The 17,945-nt window shown below is 37.9% G+C and overlaps 1 protein-coding gene across 4 annotated transcripts in view; it reads left to right on the forward strand.

Annotated features, from left to right (window-relative positions):
• The window catches only part of LOC145690163 (early estrogen-induced gene 1 protein), a 292,289-nt gene that overhangs the window by 192,651 nt on the left and 81,693 nt on the right, over window positions 1-17,945 (forward strand). For all 4 annotated transcript variants that reach the window (XM_081764783.1, XM_081764784.1, XM_081764785.1 and 1 more), the window contains exon 3: window positions 15,708-15,828. In XM_081764783.1, coding sequence (XP_081620909.1) covers window positions 15,708-15,828 — 121 coding nt within the window. The remainder of the gene's footprint in view (window positions 1-15,707; window positions 15,829-17,945) is intronic.

A 17,945-nucleotide genomic window follows, 5' to 3' on the forward strand; every position in this document is an offset into this window, starting at 1 on the left:
TCCTTAGGATATGTGTTATAATGAAAGGAATATAACATCCCAGTTTGGATTATATATGTGACTAGATTTCAGTAGATTTCAGATGTGAGTAGATTTCAGTAGATCAGTGAGTAGATCTCAATATATGTAGAGTAGATTTCAGTTGATACTCGCCCAAGTACTTCATGATTGTCCCGGACTGTATTTCGTTTCTTAAAATGTTTTTACATTGTCCCATTGTGTATCGTGAAGAAATGTACTGTTAAATATTGCTAAATACTGTACATTTAAAAAGTTAATAAATTGTCATAAAAATTGTAATCTTTTATTTTAATGGATCACTAAAATATAATATATTTTAGTGATCCATTAAAATAAAAGATTACAATTTTTATGACAATTTATTAACTTTTTAAATGTACAGTATATTATAGATACTTCATTAGTATCCTTACTGAGCAAAATAGTAATTTATAGTTACTTAGTTCAATGCCAAATAATAACAATTGATAGAAAAACATAATCATCAGCGGCCCGCTTATATATTATCCACACGTGCGACGTCTGTGCAAATACTCAAAGTGCCGCAGGTAGAAATATTTTATCTTAAATAATGATGATGTTTGCCAATTCTCTAACGGTCAGACATTATAATTATTTTTCCTTTCATGCTTAATTTCCAATTACCTCAGAGAAATTAATACTTTCTCTCAGTATCGTTGTTTTTTTTTTCTTTCTTCGAAAGCGAATTAAGTATTTTTGTATTCGTTAATCGTACGTACTAATACATTGTTAGCATTTCTTTCCTTCTCTTTTAATTTAAACGGAGACAAGACATTGTTCATAATAGTTCAAGCCAAAAGCTATTAACATTCTAAATGAGCACCCATTAAGATATCGAGCGATTGTTATTGATCATTATGGCTAATTTAGACCTTGTAATCCATGCCTTAGTAGCACGAATGGCTACAGCTATGAATGCATACATGTGGATGATTGAACAAGATAAACATAATTGTAGCTTGCTTACACATATGCATTTTGATATTTAATTCTAGCTTTCTTTTCTTCCTCTGTTATACCGAAGTTTGGTATTTCAAGAATCATCTCATCCGCGGTTCCTGACATCGATCCCATGGGCTTTGTGCCCCCTTCCCCCCTTGCTAGCATAGTGGTTAGATTGCGCGCCTTTTGTGCACGAGGTTCTGAATTCGATTTCCGTTAGGAGAGCAATGGACGCATTATGGCAGTTCTGACCCTACCGTAACTTAAATATCCACACTTTTATGTAGCCTCAATGCTGAAAATGGACGCTGAAGTGCAGTAGACAAGAGAACAAACCCAAGGCCTTTCCCATATAGGGAATTTCGACTCTTGAAGTATACATATGCCGTAAAAGTTACGGTTCGTACTGGACTACATTTGTATGTGTGTGTGTGGGTGAAGGGGGTAGGAGAGAAAGATGTATTCTACGATTATACTTGTAAAATTATCTGACTTTCATTAAAGTTGGTGAATATTTTCGAGGCTTCCCAATCAAATTTATTACTTGAATTGAAAAGATCAAGGATAAAGGGCTAAATTCAACACCAGCATGAAATGACCTATCCGGTTTACCATAAGGACCAGACTGTGTCACGTCGTCAGGTCAAAAGTCACGTTGCGTGCTAAATCGAGTCTGGAGCAGGGGCGTCATTTACGGAGGGCAGGAGGGGGCAATTGCCCCCCCCAAGAGTTTGCGGAATATATATCTTTAATCGATTGTCTACTAATACTAGTACAAAGCCGGAAAGTTGTCTGTGGTGCTTTTGCCCCCCTCAAGCGAAGTCTGAAATGACGCTCCTGGTCTGGAGATTCCAAATCTAAATGTGAGATATTTCAAGCACGTAACCTCCGCATGGGGTGCCTGGGTAATTCGCAGAATATGCATATACTTTGTCATTATTATTTATTTTACTCAACTTAACTTTTGACAGTGTTCTATTCATATTTACGTTACGTGCTGTATACATAATTTTTAAGCTCTTCATTATGTGTTTGCAACAAGCTTTCAATTAGCCATCTTTTTATTATACAAGTAGTTTGAGATATGTGGACGACTTCATTTTTTCCTTGCTTTTTCATTGACATTAATGATCGTGCTTTTGACTTTGCTCCATCCATTTTAGGACAATTTGCTTTTGGAATATAGAATCTACATAGTCTGTTCTATATTTGAGCTGAATTTCAGCCATCTCTCCTAGAGTCTGTTAACTTCACATCATTGCAACCGGATAGGCCTTTGCTCATAAACATAATGTGCCTTCGTAAGAAATGTTCTGACGTTCCGGGAAAACACACTGTGTTTTGTTTCCTTATCCCTTGGGGCTGAAGGTAGTCGGTCAAGGACAAAGGTGAATTCAAATCCGAAAAATAATTTTGCTTTCTTCCTTCCTTCCTTCCTTTCTTTCTTTATTCAAGTATGCGCGTCACCACAAGAGTATAACTTGAAGTTCCACGCGGATAAATTACACTAACGAAATAAATGCCCACATATTTGAGAAATCTTTGTTACAAAACCCCTTCTGTGTCTATTCATGTCTACATTTCGGAAAGGAATTCAAACATTATTCATTATTCCTTTCATATTCCCAATGTTCAGTGTGTCAATAATACAATCAACCATTTGTTTTAATGATTGACTATGTCATTCACAAGTTTCTAAAAATTCGCTTTGTTTAATGTTAATATTTTAAATACATAACGCTTTCTCGTATTCTTTCTATACAAAATCAGGTTTGTTCTGCTGTGAAAGTAAATTACTTCTTTTTTCTTTTGGCCGAAAATTTGCATTATTGCCTTGAGGTCCTTAAACCTACAATTTTGCATCGGGGAATCTTAATGGCACTAGTTAACAAGGTTTCTCTGCACGGCTGAAAGTAGTCAGAAGTAAATCGATTTTATGTGCTGGTGACGAATATCGTCATGAAGATAGTCCATCATCAATCATTTTACAGTAAATTATTAAAATCTATTTCATACTGGGAGACTAATAAAAAGCAGGTATTTTCGCATGGCTGCCTGTGTTTAGTATCAAAATTATTGTACGAGGGCTATCCAGAAAGTAGATTACGTTTTGGAATAAAAAATCAACAAAGTATAGGAAACAAATTTTATTATATACAGATGAAAGCCACACACAAATACTACTTTTCGACATAGTCACCATTCAAAGTAAGGCATTTATCGTAGCGATGTACGAGCTTGGAAATTCCTTCGTCGAAAAATTCGGCCGCCTGCGACTTCAACCACTTCGTTACCTCTTCTTGCAGCTGTTCGTCGTCATCAAAACGCTGCATAGCCAGCCACTTCTTCATTGCTGGGAATAGGTGGAAGTCGCTCGGTGCCAGGTCGGGACTGTACGGCGGATGAGGAAACAACTCCCACTGAAAGATTCAAGAACTTCACGCGTGACATTTGCCGTGTGGGGCCGGGCGTTGTCGTGAATCAACAAGATCTTAGAGCTCAACATTCCTCTGCGCTTGTTTTGAATTGCTCTTCTGAGGTTTTGCAGAGTTTGGCAATACCTTTGAGCGTTTATTGTAGTGCCTCTTTCCAGGAAGTCCACCAAAATCACACCTTTTCTGTCCCAAAAAACAGTCGCCATCATCTTCCTTGCCGACATTGTTTGCATGCATTTCTTGGGTTTTTGGGGAGAACCTGTGTGCCCCCACTGCATTGATTGCAATTTCGTTTCACAGTTCACGTGTTTCACCCATGTTTCGTCACCAGTAACGATGCGATCGAGTAAAGAGTCACCATCCTTATTGTAGGCGTCCAAAAAGTGCAACGCTGCAGCCATTCGCTGATTTTTGTGGTCCTCTGTCAAGATTTTTGGAATCCATCTTGCACAAAACTTGTGGTAACCAAGCTTTTCGCTGATGATTTCGTGCAACAAACTTCGCGAAATTTGTGGAAAACTCAAAGAAAGTTCCGTTATTGTGAACTTTCGATTTTCACGGACTTTAACATCGACTTTTTCGACAAGTTCGGCAGTCACTTTGCTGGGTCTCCCACTTCGATCTTCGTCGTGAACATTGGTTCGGCCATTTTTAAATCTTATGACCCACTGTCGCACTCCACCTTCAGTGATAATGTTGTCCCCATACACTTCACACAGCTGCCGATAGATTTCTATCGGTTTACAGTTTTTTGCTGTCAGAAACCTTATTACTGCACGCACCTCGCAGCTCGCGGGATTTTCAATTAACGCAGACATTTCAAACCGTCACAGTATCTTAACGGAGCACAGCACGAACCTCTCACTAGCACGGCTAGATGCCGACTGAGCTGCGCAACGCTCTGACCCCAAGATGGCCGCGCTAGCCCCGCCCCTAGCGGACACAGACGAAAACGTAATCTACTTTCTGGATAGCCCTCGTATTATAACGTATGGTACCTTCTTTATTCGTGATGAATGAGTAAACATCCTAAAAATGTCTTTTTCGGCATAGTGGCCATCAAACATGTAAATCCATTGAAATATCGAATTATTTTCCCTTATTTTAATTTCACAGGCAATATTTTTTTCTTATTTTGCATGAAATAATTAAAAAAAAAAAACCTCGGTTTGCTCACCGTTTTCATGATCGTTACCTGTCTGCTAGAGCTTCGACAGCGATCTGTTTTGTACATTCGTGTAAATAAACTCTCACCTGCATCTCGCTTAAAGTTCATATACCGCAACTTGACCTAGTAAATTTTAATACTTTGAGTTGAATAAAAGTTGAATCAACAAAAGAAATTTAATTCCATCTATAAATAAGTTTTTTTTTTCTTGAAAGAGAGGAATAGCCATTTTTAGAAAAACAAGGCTACATTAGCTTTGCCGACCGTGCCGTCTTTAACGCCCTATATCTCGATAACGAAAATAACCGTCCCATATATCAGCTGTTAGCCATTCACCTACTCTGAAAGTAGTGAATATAACAAAATCCTTATCCGGACCTGGTGACTTAGTTCTGTAATCCATTCTCTCATAGGCAAAATAGTGTGATGGGGAGCAGCATGATTATTTATTTTGCATGATGATCTGTGCAGGGGCGGATCCAGGACCGACTTCTGGGGGAGCGGTGGGTTGTAATACTGCAACTTTTAATGGCTCCAAACTTTGGGATGGGTTTTATTTATATATATAAAATAAGAAAATTTCCTCTTCTGGGGGGGCGATCCGATCGTCCCCCCCTGGATCCGTCCCTGGATCTGTGTATCCACCAACTGCACCGGATTGATTTCCCAGTCGTGGTTTGGATCTAACGTTAATAGTGGATTCCGTCCTTCGTAACCGTGGTGTTGCATAAGAGCGCAAAATACTCAAATCTGGTATCTTCTGACAGGCTTAACATAACCATAGCTTTTACATGGTAAAGGAAGTACAAAATTAATTATTATGGTTCTTTATCAGAAAGTTAATGTTTTTAACTTACAGTTGAAGCAGGAAGTCCGTAAGTGTTTGTTTTTATTTTCCATATGCTCTACAACTGTTTTTAATATTGCACTGTTCTCCGTGATATGTAACTCTGTTACTTGTAACTCTGTTCTGTTTGAGTGCTGAATAACCTCCCCTTTATACTGGATGATTTCATTAAGTACAATACCCAGAAGAAGCGAAATATATCAATAAAATGGAAAGTCAGAAAAGTAACATAGGGTTATTTGGGACCTTAGTGAGTTCTGTATGCTACGCGTATCGGAGTGTCACTTCCCATCCAAATCTAGACTACAACTAGTAACCCTTTATTGTTCCGCTAAACCCTTGTAACGATCTCCTGTCTGTGAAGTAAATGTATATTAACGTTTTATTATTGTAATGGAACTATTTTTTTTTTATCGCCATTTTAAGTTTCTTTTGCTTCAATTCTTTTCATACCAAATATTCAACTGATCTCTTCTGTAACGTGGACAAAGTAAGTGTGGGCTCTTTTTAACCTTATTTATAAAACAAAATCGCTGTAGTTTTATATATATATATATATATAAATCGTCCGATAAACTCACCCCAAGATTAAATTCTCTCTTTTGGATTTTTACAAAAGAAATTATCTATGTTAATAAAATAGTTATGAGCATTTGTTGGGAAAATCACCCCCAAATAAAAGCCATAAGAATAAACTACTCCTTGTGGATATCTTTAGAATAAATGGCTTAAGCCACATGGTACCGTTGTTAAAGTGCATTATTTATAAAATGTAAACAAAATAGTCTGACCATATTTTTGTCAAAACAGTCTGAAAAACAATCCCTTGTTGATTTTAACTTGAAATGGCATATGCTATATTATGCGGTTGGTAGTGTTTGTGGAATACGAACAAAATCGCGTGAGCTATTTTTGATAAATTGTCTGAGCAAAATTCATCGCCTAGAGAGGGGATTCTCTACTTTATCCACAGGCGTACCACCAAAACATTAATTTTTGATATCATCATAAGCCGTATATACCACCAAAAGTAGCTCGCATATCACAGGTTGAGAAACCCTGCCTTAGAGTAACCGTTTGTAGACTTCGGTGGATAAAGTGCTTAAGCCACATTATAGCATTGTTAGCAAAATACAGTATATTTATGAAATACTAAAACTGAAATGTTTATGCAATATATCTATTTGGAAGTAATGAAATGAGTGAAATAAATAAGTAAGGAATAACAACCCTTCGGTGTTATCAAATCAGGGACCTTCGGTGTTATACTTATCAAATCCCAGGCCTTTGGTGTTATACATATCAAATCCCAGGCTTTCGGTGTTATACATATCAAATCCCGGGCCTTCGGTGTTATACTTGTCAAATCCAGGGCCTTCGGTGTTATACATATCAAATCCCGGGCCTTCGGTGTTATACTTGTCAAATCCAGGACCTTCGGTGTTATACATATCAAATCCCGGGCCTTCGGTATTGTACTTATCAAATCCCGGGCCAGCTGGCGTGTTTCTTTTCTTTCTTTCTTTCTTTCTTTCTTCTTTTTTGCCTAAACTTGAGCGTAAATGTCACCAGTCAGCTCGGCAATCCCGAAACTATGGATTCGTCACTATATCGGTCATTTTGGACATTTGTCTCCCTTCCCCATGACAATGGGGGTTCAAGTTGGACTGTAACGGAGCCGAATTAAAAAAAAATATATCATTTCCTATGATTACTTTCAAATGCTTGTAGCTTAGGCCCTAATTAACCTAGATATCTAAAACAAGAAGCGCGATACGTAGAATACTACAAAGATTCAGAAAATGTATAACTTACGAACAGTCAATGAACCGTTGTCTCAAGAGAGCGAGAAGAAGGATCTGGTTCGGAAGTATGGTTCTTCTTTTGTCCTGGGCCGCAGTGCTATATAAATTGGCCGTCACTAGGCTATATAAACTGACAAGATACATTTGTGCCGGACCCGCAGAGCATTCTTATGTGTTTCACGAAGACAGAGAGAAAGGGGAGAGGGAGAAGTTTTCAAACAGAGCGTCGATTCCGGTGCTGCATTTTGCAATATAACCTCTGATATCATTCTGTTTGTTATAAGATGAGATATTTGACAATATTCATATCTTATTATTTAAAAATAAACTTTTCCTCCATAATGATTTAAACAGATTTTTCAAACTATTTTTTAAACCGATCTTTAACCAAAATATTTTTAAAAAGTAATTGAGAGAGTGAAGATTTAATGCTATAGGTGAAGATTTAACGATTTTTCTTTATTCTTTCTTAATAATAATAATAATAATAATAATAATAATAATAATAATAATAATAATAATAATAATAATAATAATTTAATCTTCTACTCTTCATAACCAAAGAGAAAGGAAAAGAAAAATGAAAAACTTTTTTTTTCTTGTGTGAATAATGATTCTTAAAACATATCACGTCTTCCAGTTCTGTCAAACGAATTAGCCCATATATAAACACCATACCTAAACACCTAGAAAAAGTTTCTTAAATCCGTTTGATTAGCATGGTTTCTTATATGTTTAACATCGAATATAGACGTATATAGTTTTCCAAGCCCAAATCGTGGTCTGAAATTTCAGGCATTATGGTAGTCATATAAACATTTATATTGTATGAAGATTTTGTCTCTGAATTAAAGTTTATATTAGATTATGCAATAAAGAAACTTTTTAAATGGATATAATTAGGCTTTGAGGCGAAAAAATGCATTACGTTTGACTGCAGTCATTGTATGATGGATTATTTACGTAATTTTCATCTCCGGTTTTATCTTTCACCTCAGACATTCAGACAGTTTACTAGGATATAATACTAGTAGTGACGCAATGAAATGTGACGAGTTGCCAGGCAGTTAGAAATATTTTATTGCAGCTTGGTTAAATCGTGACTTTACCAGAACTATACTTTCGATTAGTTACATTCAAGGTTTAACACGAAATGAGGTGTTATGAATTCACTTCGTAAGTGTTCGTACAGTTCTTCACAGAAATGTAAATAGCTGCTGTGCTGAAAAAAAAAAAAAATCTGGTATACCTTCATTTAATATCGACGTATAAGCAAATACCGTAGATTCTACGTAAACAACACTTCAGACCTAGTTCGGCAAAGCAATCATGTATAGCGATAAACACTATACAAGAGCTTACTATTTCACGAACACTGTTTATTGGGAAGTTCAGTAAAATAGGATGTTTGGACTGGCAGAATCGAATCCGATCTCTCTTGCTTGCAGGGCAGTAGCTTCGAGCAGGGCCGGCCTGAGACGTGTGCAACCTGCACACGCGAGCGTTTTGGGTAAGGGCAGAAAAGAATTGAAACAATATTTTTTTAAAGTAATGAAGTTGATTGTTTTAAATAATTTTGAACCAAATAAACCTATATATAAATGTTAGTAGTAAAATAATCCAAAATTCATAAATATTTTCGTTTTTTTAATTTCCATAACCATTTCATAATACTAAAATTTTAGGTGCATTTCTTTAGGGAGAGGGGTAAAATCAAGAGAGACAGTCTCCTCGAAACAAATCCTGGATATGCACATGAAGTTATATATTGGAATGATAATGATCTTTTAAAATAGTTTTTTCATGTGATTCAATGAAATCAGTGAGTAAAACTACAATCTCAGAAAGCTTTTCCGATTTTGTAATAAAAATCTGTTTCATTTTTTAAGGCGAAAACACCATTAAACGTCTCAAACTTTCTGTTAGCAATGGAAGTTAACGATAGTTACATAAAAATGTGGGCAGAACTGTCTCGTGGCTATGTAGATAGCGTAGGCGCCATTGGTATTGGGAGACTGGGGTTTTTGATTTCTGACGGGGTCATGGTTCGGGTCCCACGCTAAGTAGTAGGTGCATGTCTTGTATAGCTTTGTTACTGAAAGAGACGCTAAACTCAAAAATCCAACAGGTACATTCCGTAACGGTTTGCGTCAACGGAACGTATAAATGCGTTTTAGTATGCAATATAGCGATTATAAATTAATTTGGCATGCTTTGCATTGCGTTGCGCTCCGCAATTTTTGCGAAGACTGGTACGGAAGGATCCTTTAAACCTGTCGGTTTCTTGAAGTGGTCTCCATTGAGAAAGGCAAGTTAAAGGATGAAGTAGTAGGTCTTTTGTACGTGTACATCAAAAAAAAAAAAAGTTATGAAAACGTAATTTTGAGGTAAATTATACCTTACTGTAGTTTTAGGTCAAAATAGCTGCGAAGTTCTAATTTCAAATGTTGATTTAAAAAAAAAACCGAGGGAGACTCCCGGTTCCCCCATTTTTTCTTGGGGGATATTCCGTCCCCCCCCAATCTCCCGGCGTGAAAGGTGTCAACATTCAGTCTTACCTACACAACTTTTGGCTCTTAGGTCGGCACTGGGTTTGAGTCCCATCCAATTCAACAATCAGATTCGGTGATTTTTTTTTCAGCTTGGTTCCATACCTATTGATATTGTGTAAATAGAAATAACTTGAAGAATTATCTATGGAATCTCTAGGAATATGAGGCAGTGCTAGGATAACTTTTTATATGTACAATCCGCGGCATAAAACCTGCAACATGAGCATATAAGTTTATTGTGAAATTACGAAGTCTTTTGCTCCGAAATAAATGTGCACGGGAGGAGGCCGAGTTTATCCTGGCGTGATTCGTTCCACTTAGACGTTATGTTCATTCCTTGTGCTGTTAGGCGTAGTTTCACAATAAACTTACATCCTCATGTTGCAGGTTTTTTGCCGCGGATTGTACAATCCGCAGCAAAAAACCTGCAACATGAGCATGTAAGTTTGTGAAATGACGAAGTCTTTTGTTCCAAAATAAGTGTGGACGAAGGACACCGAGGTTTCTCCTGGCGTGATTCGTGCCACTTAGACGCTATGTTGATTCCGTTGGTGTTAGGCGTAGTTTCACAATAAACTTACATGCTGATGTTGCAGGTTTTTTTGCTGCGGACTATACAAAGATACAAAGTCTGTAGGCACTCGCTTTACCTCCAAAGTTTAAAAAGTTTACGTAGGTCGAGGGAAAAGGTTTGTCATGGTCTGTTAGTAGTACTTCTTTAAGTTTTCCTAAAAGAACTTATTGGAGTGATGGAAAGCTCTTTTTGGTGAGCTAAGAAGTGTTTTTCAGATATGGTTCGTACCGTTTCCATTAATACTTTTTTTACTTTCTTTCTTCCGAAGTGAAAGAGGAGGGCAATTTTAGTTAATGAAAGAGAGGGAATGGAAAACTTAGTCTTATTTTGATACCATCTGATGAATCTGTCAATATGTTGCCCGTCTTAGCGATTCTGGTGTCGGTCTTTAAATGTGTCTCTTCATTTTATATTGTATTTATTTTTGTTTCTTGCGCTTATTTAATCGAAAGGAGACACAGCAGAAACAGGGGCGTCATTTCAGACTTCGCTTGGGGGGGGGGCAAGAGCACCACCAACATAAGACTTTCATGTTTTGTACTAGTATATTAGTATACAATTAATTAAAGTACATGTGTTCCTCAAAGTCTTGGGGGGGGGGGCAATTGCCCCCTCCTGCCCCCCCTAAATGACGCCCCTGAGCAGAAACCAATAAATGATGATGAAATGATAATAAAAGGAAATGGTAGTTCACTAAGGATACCCAAATAACGAAATTTATTCTCTGCAGAATTCACATAGCACAACCGGGCTGAAGACCGGGGTTCTTAGAAGACCACGATATTTTAGGGGAAATGTATTTACGACTCATTCTGTATTGTTTTGGAGCTTCTGGTTTCTGGGTGAAGGACAATTTTGTATTGGAAACGTCTAGAAATGAGAGCTATTTATGACCAATGTTGACTTCGCATTCTAGTGTGAACTAGCGCATATCCACCTGATTTTTCACAGTTATGTAATGAATAGACTACAAAATATAAGAAAGCATGTTACATAATAACCCAAGCACAATTCCTGATGCACTGCACGAACGTAAGATAGCTGTTACAGTTATTTTGAGTAAATCTGTTGACAACTGACGATGTAAATGAATGATCCTTGTTGTATTAATGCATTAACTGTCAACACTGTTTCGATTGCATGCAGTGAGCAGTAGTATTTCTTCGTTTACGTCACGATGTTACTTCCAGGTGTGTGTTACATAAGATACAGATGCTTGCTCCAAGGAAGACTGTGATGAGGAAATATGTGAAGGAAAAATTTTCCCACTTCTGTCGTAATTGGTTATAGTTAAACGATAGACCTTCAAGGCAATTTTAAAACCAACTTCTACCACTTTGTAGTATTATCGTCAATTATATTGAAGCTTACATTGTTCTTTTATGTTCTACCGATATTGTATATACATTTTCACACTTGGTTATATTTTCACAATTTCTATTGACAGTGACACAGCTGGAGGAAAATTGCGGCAGAATTGAGCGAAGTTTTTATTAAGTTCCTCAGTAAATTTTCGTGTTTTACAAAATATTACAAAACGCTGTGTTATAATCTAAAACAGGCGACTATCCCACAACAATCTTCAATTAACACATCAAACAAAAAGCAGAACTTCGGAAGCTACAGTGTCTTAGTGGTAGAGCGCTCACCTCTGATGCATGGGGTATCTGGTTCGATCCCAGCGCGCAACAAGTGAATTCAGTATTTAATTCATTATCATTATCATTTCCCTTAGGCTCGCTACATAACTGGGACGTTAAACTCAAGCAGCAATAAGCAGAACTTCACACGCGTTATTTTACTAAGCTGTTTTACTATAGCAGTATCAAGCGGTGTGCCAGTGAAATACCCCTTGGTGTGCGGTGAAACTGCATCGGAGGTAGATCATGGACAATGTCAATTCCAATATATATAAATGTTTTGAGAGCTTCAAAAAATGCATAGGTATCATTAAGTTACTTTAATCCTATAAACTTTTTTTTTTCAATAAAAGAATAAAATATTTATCTGTAACAATCGGTAATGTAGCTTATTTACAGTGCTGTAAAAGATTTGTGATTATATTTTTACTTTAATCTAATAGCCTTTCTTAGAGTTGTTTTTGCAAGTTCGCAGCATCTTGTAAAATCATGTTTTATTGTAGTCGCCTACATGGGTTGGGCAGTAACGTGTCAAACACTATCAAAGTAGAAACACTACAATTAATGTATGCACTTTAATAGTCTGTTTCTTGTCCGTATTGTTTCAAAGTAGCCATTGATGTCCTTTTAGCAACAGACGTGTATGATCCATGATTGATTCTAGCACTTTCTCTCTAAACATCTCTTTGTCTCGAAGAGCTAGTAAACTTTTTATGGTATTTATTGTTTCGTTTTCTCTGTCAAATGGCTTTCCTGTTCAGAACGAAAATTAGTATTTTGATGTTATGACTGAAATTAACATTGTACCTCCAAAAGTATTACACATTAACTGCACATGTGCACCATATACAGTTCATGTTCAAACAATGTTAACCCACCGCTCTTTGTGAGACTCGTATATGTTGATTACAGGTAACATTAATCTTTCATATATTCATTCATCTACGGCTGTCACTAAAGAGTTTTATATATGCATCTCCTTCCTCCCATTTTCTTGTAAATCCATTGAGTCAAAGCTTGCAGATTCAGTAACAGCGAGCAGTTCTTCTAATGTTTCAGTACTGTGCAAGTGCGTCTGTAATTCCATTGTGTGAAAGCTTATACCATAAGCCCAATAACAGCATATACCATACCATATACAGCTTATACCATAAGTCCTATTCTCGTAACGTTTCAGTATCATATCAGTGTCTTCTGCATACTTTTCCTATGAAATTCTTTGTCATATCCTTTCGCTCCATATTCCTAGGCAAAGCTGTACAGTTAGACCTATATTATTTCTTCAGTAAGACAGTGTAGCCCTACCCATTCCAATTTTACTGAAGAAAGAAGGAAACAAGTGAGTCTCATTTTTACAGTGCGAAACTACGTGAGACTTGCAAACTATGGCAATTCAATTCTAAACTTGAGGTAATACAGTACATCCTTAACTACTGACTGCAATAGATTAATAAAATCAAAGATAGAACCTGTTGCTCGGACGCTGAATCTACACTCATGTGCAAAAATTAAGAATAATGTGAAAATACATAGACAAGTTTTGGAGAATATGGTAAATGCATATAATTTATCCTATTACATATACCTGACTGCTTGACACGCGAAACTCCCGATGTTGCCGCTTGGTGATGCTGTATACACGTGTTCGAGACGTTAGAGACTTGTGAGTCAAAGCTGCATTACTTGACATAGTGCCAGTGTACGTGTAGGAGAATGGCGCAAAGAGACCATATTGATGATATTATGCGTGGAAGAATCATCGGGCGACTCGAGAATGGTCAGAACCAGATGAACGCGTTTCGTGAATTGGGTGTCCCACAAAGTTTCGTCTCGAGGATCTGGTGACGATTCCAAAGGGGTGAAAACGTCTCTCGGAGGTTCGGCAGAGGTCATCCAAGGAGCACCAGTGACCAGGAAGACTGTTACTTACGTCTAACTGCCAGGCGCAACAGACACAGCACCGCCTTAAATCTCTCTAGGGACCTTTGCAGCTGCTACATGAACGTCAATGTCAAGATTTACAGTGTACAGACGTTTAGCTGAGAACACTTGTATGCCAGAAGACCAGCAAGGTGTGTTCCATTGACCCCACAGCAACGAAGAGTTCGGTTGAATTGGTCCAGAGAACATCACGCATGGATCGCGAAACAATGGCGTCATGTCATGTTGACAGATGAATCCAGGTTCAGTCTCACCAGTGATTCTCTACGTGTGTTCATCTGGAGAGAACCAGGAACACGGTTCCTTAACATGACTAAAGTACAGGGGCGGCGGAATTATGGTATGGGATCGGGTCAGCCTGGGGTTCCGTACACCTCTGCATGTCTTCCCACGAGGTACCGTCACTGGTGCAATGTATCGGGATGACATCTTGGACCAATACGTTCGTCTGTTTCGGGGCACAGTGGGTCCTGATTTCATTCTAATCGATGATAACGCACGTCCCCATCACGCTGCCATAGTGGATGAGTACCTTGAGCACCAGGATATCAGGCGATTCGATTGGCCCAGTTGCTCACCAGACTTGACCCCATCGAGCATGCGTGGGACATGCTTGGCAGGCGAATTGCACGTCGTCAAATGGCTCCAGGATCCATTCCTGAGCTTCGGGAGGCATTTGTACAGGAATGGCAAAACATACTACAGCCACTTCTTGATAATCTCGATCTCAGCATGCAATCACGTTGCGGTGCATGTGTTGCAGTGCGGGGCGATCACACAAACTATTGATGTCCTGTAACTTACGCTTAACCCTCGGAAACCACATTGGTCTATTTCCGAATTTTCCCATGCCCATGCATTTTCGTGTCTGTTGCCCATCCTGTGCATTCTCTTCCAGTGTTTTCGGACTGTATCCATTTGCAATTCCACATTCCAATAATGTATGGCTGATTCACCATTCTCTGAGTGCAATAAATCATGCAAATAGCATTATTCTTAAGTTTTGCACATAAGTGTATATAAAAAAGCCATTACTTGCTATCCCTTACTGCTTTGTTCTATGGAGATAAAGGTTAAAACCGGAAATCACTAATTTGACCCAGTTCCGGAATTGAATAGATAACCTTTTCGTGATTTTAAGGTAGATTTTAGACTATAGGTCAAGCAACTACTGTATCATCACTATTTACCCTAGGACCATTTTTCATAACTCATTCTCTTCAGAATAAAGTTACTTCCAAATGGTACCATTCGCACGTCCGTATCGTAAAATCCAGCAGTAATAGATGTAAATGAACGTTTTAAAACAATACACACGTATGGTGTATATGTACGCGAGCTTGGCAGAGAGTCTTGAAATGGACGACTTTCACTTGATTACCTATTTACAAGTGAGACATATGTAAGAATTACATATTCCTGGTCACATATGTAAGTAAGAATTATTACTATCGCCATTTCTGTGTAAGTTGATAAGTTTTTAACTTTGAACATTTTCTTTGGAATCAAATCTGTCCAGCTTCGGTAAAAACTGTTCGTATCTGTGAAATTCGTGTTGGTACTAGTCGTGTGTTCATTATTTAGAGAAAGAAAACGTTCAAACAAGCTCAAGTAGTACTAACCTAGAAAATATTTTAGTATTTGAAAACAATCGAAACTATTTCCGTATTAGTAACTTGGATGAGTAATCTTAATTGATAAGTCTTAATATTAAAGATTTTTTCACTATTCTCTAACAACTATATTTTTCTTTATTTCCAGGGAAGAGGTTCAGGAGCACACGGTAAAGTGGAATAAAACCTTCTCGTTTGTTTGCAAGATGAGTGCAAATGCGTCAACGGGTGTCCTGGATCCTTGTTCGCTCCGGGTTTCTGTGAGGAAGGTAAGAATTTACAGAGGGTCTTTACTCAATATATTACCGATTTATTTCTGTTTTTTTTGGGGGGGGGGTTAAGAGTCCTCAAAAGCAGATAATGTATAAATAAATTGGAATGTCTAAAACATGAAGAAAGATGAAAGTGCACTTTGGCTAATTCTTTTAAGAAGTCTGAAAATTAACGGCCTGCCATTGATTGGGACCTTCTTGTGCTAATATAATCGATTCAACCGTGTTAGTATCCATTTTACACAGATTCATTTTAGTCTTCCAAACTATACTATACATAAGTATAGGAAGTATTATAATAACGGCTATGTCCATGCTTCTGTTTGTTGACAGGTATCAGAGTAGAAACTGGGGCCCGGTGGCTCAGTGGTACAGCGTTCACCTCTGGTGCATAGGGTCCTGGATTCGATCCCAGCTCCCGCTAAATGAACTTTGTGGTGGACAAACACCATGTGCGTGGGTTTACTCTGGGTTCTCCCGTTTCCTCCCACTTTCTTCATTCCACAATTTCATTCATTTCTCATCATCACCGTCTCCTTTAGCTTAGCCAGCATAAGCGTAGGACGTAAACTCCATTTCGTAAGATTTCATTTTTTCAGAGTAGAAACTGCAAGAAATAGCGAGAAATGTTTTGTGATGTGGATTAGCTACCCAAGAATAAGACTCTTATCACTCTTGGCAGCCTGAAGTGTAGAGACCTACCGTTTCCGTTTTCAAATTGATTGCCATAGAGCGATAACGGTAATACGTAGCGAAAATTTATTTATTTATATATATTTCTGGACATTTCCTGCATCTATAGCCTTAAGCTCGTCACCCCTCGGCGAGCATACTATTTGGGGAAGTGGTGAGGGAACGAAAGAATGGGGAAGAAATGATGCAGCATGGGACCTTATATGTTAGGTACAGTACCATCCCGGCATTTGTGAATCAGGAAAACCTAGGAAAAATCTCACTTATGGGGCGTTTACACTTAGTCGATTTGCGTTCGATTCAATTGAATTGACGTCACTTTCAACTTAATCGACCGTGTAAACGGGACTTCAACTTAATCGCTTGTTGATCGAAGGCGACTAATCGACTGGCAACTGAATTAAAAGACCTTCTATTTTCTGTGGTTGAAATAATTGAACACATCCATCAACCTGATTCGGCCTAGTTGCTTCGATTTAGTGGCAAATGCAGCGAGTCGATTTAGTCGTGCGACTAAATCGACTAAGTGTAAACGCCCCATTAGGATCGCTGGCCTGATAAAGCTATTACGCCATTTCGACCGAGTGTCCTCACAGGGAATCGGACCCTAGATCGCTCTCACCAAAGGCTACAGCGTTAACAATTACGCTATGTGGGGTCACTAGATATAGATTTAGTGATTTAAGAAAAGGTTTTATCTTAGCTCTAATCCCTCTGTGGAAACCGAAAGAGGCAGAAATCTGCTATAACTTTCGGTGTCTATATTGATAATAATAGAGCAAAAATGAGGAGCAGTGAGAAAGAGTTGTGTTATGTGTACATAGTTTTACCGTGTTAAGAGTAAAGTGGGGACCTAACTTATCTTTCTGTTGAAAGTGGAAGTAATAAATCACTCCTAGTTAGAATATTGCATCTCCCCAGTTTTGAAATGTATCATAATTTCACAATGTCGAAAGGAACTTATTCGTTTTTATAATCTTCCCGTCTTGTACGTGGCCTACGGAAAACCCTTTTCCAAACACACCTTCGTAGTTTCATGCGACCCATATGTGCTGCCCATCTTATTATATGTCTTGATTTCATTATTAATATTTCATTCCGTGACGCATTTCATACTGTTTAATCGTGTGTTGTTTTCTTCATATATCAGTCTTTTCGTCAATTTTTGAGTCAAATATTTTCCACAAAACTTCTTTTTTGTAAACATTCATCTTGTATCCTTCTTAGCAAGTTTGCGATCATACTTGCACATCCATAACAAAACTGGCATAGATATTAGTTATCCCACTTTCCAAAGCTTTCTGCAAACTGCCTACACGCTAGTGACATCCTCCTGGCGTAAGGTAGGAGGCAGCGCAACTAGCGATAACTATTAGCTTGACAACTATTAGGAGCATAACTGACAGACTGGTGCATCTTGC

Source organism: Thermobia domestica, chromosome 7 (genome assembly GCF_964235325.1).
Source record: "Thermobia domestica chromosome 7, izTheDome1.hap1.1, whole genome shotgun sequence".
Classification (NCBI taxonomy): domain Eukaryota; kingdom Metazoa; phylum Arthropoda; class Insecta; order Zygentoma; family Lepismatidae; genus Thermobia; species Thermobia domestica.